This window comes from Rutidosis leptorrhynchoides, chromosome 1 (genome assembly GCF_046630445.1).
Source record: "Rutidosis leptorrhynchoides isolate AG116_Rl617_1_P2 chromosome 1, CSIRO_AGI_Rlap_v1, whole genome shotgun sequence".
In the NCBI taxonomy this organism is placed as follows: domain Eukaryota; kingdom Viridiplantae; phylum Streptophyta; class Magnoliopsida; order Asterales; family Asteraceae; genus Rutidosis; species Rutidosis leptorrhynchoides.
In genome coordinates this window covers 514291797-514301639 of record NC_092333.1, presented here as the reverse complement: position 1 = coordinate 514301639, position 9843 = coordinate 514291797, and the positions used below count along the sequence as shown (strand labels likewise).

At 28.0% G+C, this 9843-nt stretch overlaps 1 protein-coding gene across 1 annotated transcript; it reads right to left on the bottom strand.

Moving 5' to 3' along the window:
* Window positions 1-343: 343 nt before the first annotated feature.
* LOC139876532 (beta-fructofuranosidase, insoluble isoenzyme 1-like) lies at window positions 344-2582 on the bottom strand. Its single transcript, XM_071863872.1, has 5 exons — window positions 2509-2582; window positions 1549-2411; window positions 1220-1378; window positions 882-1141; window positions 344-795 (listed from the first exon to the last, which is right to left on the bottom strand). Exons 2-5 carry the CDS (start codon window positions 2404-2406, stop codon window positions 522-524), a joined length of 1551 nt encoding a protein of 516 aa, XP_071719973.1. The 5' UTR covers window positions 2407-2411; window positions 2509-2582; the 3' UTR covers window positions 344-521.
* Between the last annotated feature and the right edge of the window lie 7261 nt (window positions 2583-9843).

Genomic DNA, 9843 nt, shown 5'->3' with positions numbered 1-9843 from the left:
TTCAGAAGATGAACATGTGAGTATTTGTGCACTTTTTTTTTAACTACGAGATCACCCAAGAGGACTTAACCACCCACGCGTTATCTCTCAGAGTTCCATAACCCAACCCCAACTAATGTCCAGGAGGAAATAAGGCCCAATCCAAGGGCATGGGCGGTAAAATCCCCCGGAAGACACCCTTGGGTGGTGAGTATTTGTGCACTAACATAACTAGCTACTAGACCAGTTTTAATAAATCAAGCCCAAATTGTGGTTATTGTGATTGCCCATCAAATGAAGTTAACGTTTAAGCTCAACTATTTGAGTAAGTTATACTAACGTTTCGTGGTTAATACAAAAAATAGGTAAAAGATTCCATTCATGCATTATTGAAAACATATTATAAGCTAAATTAAGTACATCTTAAAAAGAAAATAAAGACTAATTTAATAGAAAATTTCTAATAAGAATCAAATCAATTATAACTAAAACGTAACGTAAATTGCTTAATTGAGACTCCCTTCCTTCAGGTAAACTGTACTTCAATTCATTAACAGAGGCTTCTTCATGGACCAAGCATTCAAACTCTCAACAGTGACCTTCTCGGTACCATTGTTAAACATATATAAATGTGATTCTTCGAATGCGGCAAACGTTGGATAAACTCTCGACGTAATGACTACTTTTCCACCCTCCCCGAAGCTTTCAACAACCGAGTGATCAATCAGACTCCTAAGTGAAAGCTTCTTTTCAGCGAGATCAACATCCACAAAGCCTGCAAACGATGGCTTGTACGCGTCTTGGTTCAACGATGAACTGTATCCATAAAAATTAATAGTGAATCGTTATATACACCCATTGTTAAGATAAAACTAAAATAGATGATTTGAAAGAAAGCGTACGTTGAAGCATCAGAGCACATTAGGACTTTATGTTTGTTGTCATCAACAGTCTTGAACACCCTAAAGAAAACAGGGGTGTATTCTTCAAGCTTGGCTGAAGCCAAAGTTAAAAGACCAAAAGGTCCTAAACCGCCTTGTGAAGTACCCTTGATCGCGCATATCTCCATTGCAAGATTTTCTAAGGGCAATTTGTACCACTCGGGGTCAAAAGTTTCGGCCTTATCCAAACTAGCAAACTTGAATGTAACTTCCACATCCGCCTATATCATATCAAACATATTAAATAATATTTAGCTAAATTATAATTCGCGCTAATAGATATGTGGTGTAAAGTCAACCTGTGCGGCAGTAATTCCTTTAATCTCAACCACATCACCCTTGTTAAGCTTCACATTACTTTTGTGCATCTTTTCACCTCTTAACATTTCCAATTCTTGAATCGGCCATTGCAACAATTGCTTTCCACTAGGATCCGACCATACCGTACGAGGAATCAACTACACAATATAAATTCCAACATACAAAAGTTTATAAAACATGTTTGATACATTTATATAATTTATACACGATTAAAAGAGTGTAAACAGGTAAACGGATAAAGTTTTTCCTGTTCAGGATATACACGACTAAAAGAACATGTAACAAAACATTATGTATATGTTATTACCTGAATTCCAGCCCAACCTTTGGCGATATCTTCGACACTAGTGCTAGACTCATTAGCCCAACCCCATAGAATCCTCCTGTTTTGAGCCGGGTCAAAGAACGTCTTTGATGCATAAAAGTTTCCATAATCATATCTCAACCCAGCCCAACCATCAACAGAATTGTCATCCGGGTAATATTTGTCTTTAATCGGGTTATACGTCCCAATCGTATAATACTCAAACCTAGTCAGATCCAAACTAACTTTAAAAACATGTTTAACACCTTCTTTCAATACCGAAGTTTCCACCCCATTCACGCCACGTGTCGATACAGGATAAAAGTCGGGACATTCCCACATACCAGTCTTTGGTTTATCATGAAGCGTATGTTTGGCTTTACTCCACTTAACGAAATCACGACTTCTGTACAAATAAGCAATGCCACGTTGTTTGTGTTTGCTACCAACTATCATTTTCCAATGACCGTTGTTGAACCAAGCAGTTGTGGGGTCACGAAAGGATGACACATTTTCGTGAGTTGGTTTTACTATCGGATTGTCATCAGGTTTGATCCACTCTCTAAGAAACGGGTCAGAATAGTTAGCGGGTACTGCGTAGTTTTGTACTTGAAAACCTGGTGCGGGTTTTGGTGCAATGATTCCTGTGTATAGAATGACTGGTTTGTTTCCTGGGAGGATAGTGGCTGAGCCGGACCAACAACCGTACTGATCGAACGGTTTAGATGGTACGATAGCTGGCTGTAACGGAATCCAGTTGATCATGTCTTTCGATACCGAATGGGCCCACACAATGTTACCCCATACTGCACCTTTTGGGTTATATTGATAGAATAAATGATAGTATCCCTTGTAATACATTGGCGCTACAGAAGAAATAAAAACACCAAAAGTAATCAGTTAATAGCTAGTATTTCATTATATATGTTTTGTATGAAGTATATAATATAAAAAAGAACTCACCATTTGGGTCTGCAAGATTCAATTTGTTTCAGCAGAGTCATGAAATAAAGACATAAAAAAGATCAGTAATACAAAATCGATAGTAATCGTCAATGATCAATAATTCAATACTATAAAATAAATTCACTATAACAAATTTACCATTTGTTCACTAATAGTTTTACACACTTTTAGAAAATGTGCAACTTTTGTTAAATTTGTCGCACTTATAATTGTGTGTAAAACGCATTGCATTTAAAAATATAATATATTATCATATAGTTTTACACATAAAACTGTAAGGAAAAAAAGTTCACTTTTATTTATTGGTGTGTACAATCATAAATATAATTACACTTAGGAGCGTTAAGTTATTTGACGCACTGGATTCATAACGTGTAACAAATTTGGTATTAAATTTGTTTTTGTACACATTACTAAGTGTAAATATTTTTTGCTTACAGTTTTATGTGTGAAAGGTTCAATAATATTCTATATTTATAAAAATGTAATAAGTTTACACACATTTATAAGTATAAGAAATTTAATAAAAGTTATAAGTGTATAAAAGTATGTGTGAATAAATATTAGTGGTTTAAAATAATAAAATATAAAAATAATAATAAGAGTATCTAATTGAATTTAGCATAGTTGTATTTCCTTGATTAGTAAGTGATGAGACAAAAATAATTTGGTATTTACTATTTTAGATTGATATCAAAGAAAATTCTAGTGAATAATATGATCTTTAATTGGTTAAAACTGTAATTTGAGGAAATTCCAAAACTTTTATCCTTAGTCAAAATGACCTTGTTCATATTTTCCATAAAAGTATGAGGAAAAGAATCATGCCAAAAAAATCCAAAAACTATCCAAGTATTCATATTTAAACCATGTGTTGTAATAAGTTGTTAATTAGGACCATTATGTTGACCATTTAATGCATATCCATTTTTTCATAGATTGAAAAAAGTCAAATTTATGGACTTCATGATCATTCTCAGATACTTCAAACTCAATATCAATTTTGATATATTTATTTGAAAACAGATTAAATATAAGTTCCAATAAGTCTAAATGATGATTATTATTGCTGTAATTATAAGTAATAGACTATTAATCCTCACACACCATTTTTTTAATCCATGTACACCTAATTACTTATTTTACCCTTAATTATTATACTTACTTATAATAATAATAATAATAATAATAATAATAATAATAATAATAATAATAATAATAATAATAATAAGTTCAACTCATAGATTAATAATATAAAGACATAACTGTAAATTTATGAGAAAAATGTGTACATGAATCAAAATATGATGTCTGAATATCATCTCCCATTAAATTATAACCATCTCAATTCCCCTCTAATCAATATCTATTTTAAGTGATTTATAGAAAACTCATAAAAAACATGAAAATATCACTAAATATCCCATACAAATTGCTACTTTACTCAGCATCCCTTAGAAGTTAGAACAAATCTACTATATAAAATTTACAAGTGAAACATAATAATTTTCAATTATTTTAAAGCATTGACATCATTAATTAAGTATACATAATATATAATATATACTATATATAACTACTATTCTCCACAATAATTGTCTACAACGATTAGCTGCAGAAACTTCATATATTAGGAATACTGTAACGTATATCAATTTTATTTATTATCATTCAAATATGGTAGGCAATTTTATCCATCAATAACATACAATACGCTTAGAATAAGGAATCAGCTGACTTTTCTACTTCATTTTGTTTGTAAAATAATATACAAGTATAGTTATATGGATTTTGTTAATGTGTATCCTTTTAGTACACCTTAAATGGATTTATTGACTCGTATTTTTTTTTTTAATATCAAATTTTGCAATTAATATTTAATTACATAAAAATTACGGAGTATTTGTTGAGTTGATGAATATTAGATATAAATACTAGAGTAATATTTAAGAAAATATCGACTTAACATATATTTATAATCTATAATTTTTTAATTTTAAATTTTCAATTCATATTCATGTGATCTTATTATAATAGCAAGCAAATTCAAGTTCGTATTTAATACCCCTTCTAGATCCATAGAAAGAGATGCAAAATCATCAATTTATAAAAACAAATCATCATCATAAACTTTACAAAAAAGATAAATAAATTGCAGCCGTTAGTCAAGTATATACATGCACGTACGTTACAATACATACAAGTCCACGTATATAAAGTTATTTCTAAGTAAATTAAAATTGACAGACTTAAAGTGATTGGATCAACTATCACTTTCTGTTTCTAATTACAAATCAGTATCAAATTAATACAATCAAATACGTACACACTTAGGGTTAAGCTATAGCTTCGCATAAATTAAATATAAGAAGAATAAATAAATAAAAAGATATACCAAAAACGTTCGATACGTACCATTGATCCAGTTTTGTTTCGGTTGAAAATGGTAACCAGTTCTGTAGACCTGGCTGACTTTAGATGTACTTAAAGATTGATAGTTCTTATAAACCTTGTGAAATCCCAAAACTCCATCATTATTCAACAATGGAAACAAAAATGCAAATACCCAGAATATTTTAGTGAAAAAGTTCATCATTGAACCTAATTTGTACTTAAACAAAATTAAAAAATAAATAAACACACACTAAACAAATGGCGAATGTGTGTGTTTTAGATGAAAGAATGAGAACGTGATGAATATGGATGAAAATGAGATGAGGATTTAACGGAGTATTTATAGAGAGAGGTTGGCAAAGTTTACGCATATATATAGGATAATACGGAGTAATATTTTATCACAGTTGAAAAAATATAATTTAATATCTTATTTTGGATAATCTTTATACTTTTCTTCTAAAATTTTCCCTAGTGTTTGTTAGATATGTGAGGTTGAATGTTAATTATCATCGTGTTGCAAAGGTCAACTTAATCTTTGAATTTTTGGTCTTATCTAATACAGATCGAAATTTTTATTTAAATAATACGGAGTAACTGAAAACAGTTACTAAAATAATTTTGTTTATACGAAGTATTATTTTATACAATTATTCAATACAATATACAACTTTCCATCATCGATTTATCTATCTATCAATCAATAATAATAAAAATAATAATAATAATAATATAATGAGACTCTCTCTCTGTCTAAATTCTATATTCTAGTATATTTTTTTAATGTTCCAAATTAATTGTTCAGTTCTATAAATAAAAAAAATAATGTGATAAATTTCTGTTATACCCCTATTTTATACATGTAAAACAAAAAGATGGTAAAAAGTTAGAGTTAAGACTGAAAAGTTAACAAAAAAGTATATGTGTCAGTCACATTTTTTTTCTTAAACTATATGTTTTTTTTATTTGGGAATAATAGATTTGAGACAGTGAGTGAGTATTAATTAATAATAGACAGTGAGTGAGTATTATAATTAATTAATCATAATAATAATAATAGGTTATGTGTGATCGATCGATCCGTATTTTATGGAGTAAATGGAAACGCGTGCATATCCCATGTGTGAACATTTTTCTAATTGCGTGGTAGTTGACATATGTCGTTTAAATAAAACTTTACATTTACATATGTGTTATTAAAAAAGAGTTTTAGTCAATCACACCTTGTAAAGATAAACTTATGATTATCTCAAAATAATATTACGTGCTAATCGCCGTCAGTTTTACCATAGAAAAATGTACAATATACATGTACATGTACACAAACATTATACAAAACACAGCATACATTGATACACAAATTAAACTGATTGATTGTAAGATCGCATAGCCCAAACACAATGTCCTGTAATATAAGCCCAAGAGTCCATCCTTTTCTAAAACCAATTGGTATTAGAGGGATTTCCCCTTAGACTTATATACATACATTTGTTTTTGTCTCCCTCCTATGTGGGATAGATTTGCACCCCAACATTGATATCCGAAGAAGTTACTATTAGAAACTTGTTAAATTCTACTTGTTAAATTCTACTTTGTTCATCTGACAAACTGTTATTCTTGATAATAAAAAAAAATGATTATATATCGGGAAGCCACCAAAATTTATTGTTTTGTATGTTGTAGGTCTCCCATATTTAAAAATGATTTCGTGGCCACCCAAGTTTTATTTCGTTTTTGTAGGTCACCTGTTTTAAAAAGTTATTTTGTAAGTTATTCAAGTTCGTATGTTGTTACATATATATATCAAATTCGACTAAAAACTTTTTGAAAATAATTGAAAAAACTGCAAAATACTCGTGTATTTGATAACAACTACTCATTATACAATTATTGTTCATTAAGAAAAACTTAGTTATTTGTGTTATTTTTTATATTATTTTTATGATATTTTAACCAGATTTTTTACGTATGGAACAACACACGAATTTGAATGTCCTACAAAATTACTTCGAAATATTAGTGTCTTAGAAACACGAAAAAATAAATTTGAGTAGCCTACAAAATATTTTCAAATATAGATGACTTAGAAACACGAAATGATAAATTTGGGTGGCCTCTCGATATATAATCAAAAAAAAAAAATTAATAATAATAATAATAATAATAATAATAATAATAATAATAATAATAATAATAATAATAATAATAATAATAATAATAATAATAATAATAATAATTGGAAAAAAAAAAAAAAAAGGTGAAGGCTTCATTGATTTACACATAATGGTACTCGAGTTACTAAACTTCGTTTTCTGGATTTTGAGTTCAAAAACACAAACGTTGCACCGAGGCTTAAAGCTCGATCCGTCACAAGCACGAAGCAATAAAATTTGTTTATTACGATCACTTAATAAAAGTAGATTTTCTATAAACGGTAAAACTAATTGTAAATCTTAGCTAGTGACCCGAACTTGCTAATCGTAGATTGACAAGTAATTTAAATTAAATAAAGTTTGGCCGTACAAATATAGAATATCATACTATATATTTAATGTCATATAAGCTGTCTAGATGTTCCCTTCTTCAAACTAGCTTTAGACATTATTAATTTCTAAATTCCACACTTATGGGTTGATATGGACCCCTTTGAGATTACTACACAACAGAGGCTTGATATGAATGAGCCTAATATAAGATTGGTTAACAACATTAACTCAAATTGTTTGAATATTTATGTTGTTATTACGATGTGTATCAAGAGTTTGATGATAGTTAGGCTCGTTGGTGATTACACCAAAGTTAAACTCCAGATTGCATATAATCTAATAACACCTTCAAGTTATAACCTAAATTAAGCAGTATTAAAGTACTTGGAAAATATATCTCTTAATTTTCCAGCCGTTTTTAAATAAGTTTATATAATTACAATTATTATTATTATTATTAATATTATTATTATTATTATTATATTATTATTATTATTATTGTTCTTATTTATTTAAAAATAACCAATAACCAAATAAATATATGGGATAAACAAGTTATATGTCACCAAACATGTGCTGAATTATATTGGAACTCGGAAATGAGGTGGAATTAAGACTTTAATTTATTTAAAATAAAATAAGCTTTAATTACTCATTCAAGTGGACAAGTTGACAATTCAAGCCCCAAACTGTTTGTTGCCATAAATAGAAATTTATTCAACTACATTAGACGACTTTCATCTATCACATAATTTTCGTTAATAACATACTACGGAGTCTAATATTGTCACTACTTTAATACTTTCTTCCAGTATAGACTCAGATTGAATTACTATAATGCATGATATATTTTCTCAAATAAACTGAAATTCACATTCACAATACTTATTATATTAACAAGGTCAAAGTAATAGTAGTGAAATCAATCGTACAACAAATGTCACCGTTCATTCGTCTTGAGATATGCCTAAAAAGCACGAGAGCGAGAGCAAGGGGTTGAGAGAGAAGTGAGAACATTGTATTGCTTTGGTATTCGACATGCGGAGGGCGTGTGTAGCACAAGGCACGGAGGGCACTACTATTAGTTACTATGTACTTTATTGTTCAGAAAATTTTTATATGGTTGATTAAAAGATATGAAAACAACAAACGTGTATGCGCTGTGTCTTCATATTTTGTACCTGATCATATATTTAATGTTACACAATAAAAACGCCCCTCTACAATTCTTTAAATATTGTTTTTAAAAAATTTAGACATGCAAAAATCTCTTGTATATTGCAAATAGTTAACTCATTTTAAAAATAACTTCCTTCAACCAACCTATCTATTATACCCACTACTTTTGCATTAATTTAATTGTTAATAACAACCCTTAATTGTCATTAGAAAAATCTCAAATTCAGATATCACTATCAATACTGATAGATAATGTTCCTCTAATTGTAATCATAACTTATTAAACTATACACCATAAGTATGTTGATCAATGTTTGTCTAATTCTAATCATAAGTACTTATCAAACTATACATCATAAATATGCAATTTGATCCATTATTACTTCGTGTGTGTATCGTATTTGTCACGACCCGGAAAATTTTGACTAATTTTAAACCAAACTCTCGATACGATTTAATATTTTTGACACGATAAGCAAAGTCTGTTAAGTTGAGTCTCAAAAATTTTGAACTGTTCATATATTCAATTGACCTTCGACTGTTCCCGACAATTCACGAACAACTATTTAGAAATATATACATATGTATTTATATATATATATATATATATGTATATATATAATAATAATAATTTGAAATATTATTTAATATAATATATGATTTAGTTGTAGGAAATAAATATGTAAAATGATATGCGAAGTAATAAAAACTATGTTATTAAATATATATATATATATATATATATATATATATATATATATATATATATATATATATATATATATATATATATATATATATATATATATATATATATATTATATATAAATATTACTTATAAAAAAAATATAATATTAAAATTAGTTGTTTAAAAGAATATAATTAATATATTACTTAAACTTGTTAATTAAGATTGGATATATATATATATATATATATATATATATATATATATATATATATATATATATATATATATATATATATATATATATATATATATATATATATATAGAATGTGTATATTGAAAATGAATGATTTTGAGCTTAATTTGTCAAAGTTTGTATTACTCGGTTGACATTTCATTAGCGTTCATATAGATTTAACATGAGTTTATGAAAGATTAAAATAAAAGTTGGAGTGTAAATTGATTACGAAGATTTTAGAATTTGTTAAAATATTTTTACCTTTTTAAGATTAAATATTAGCACTCCGTACATATAAATTGGAACAGAAAATAAATAAATATTGAACCTTTTTTTTTTATCAGGT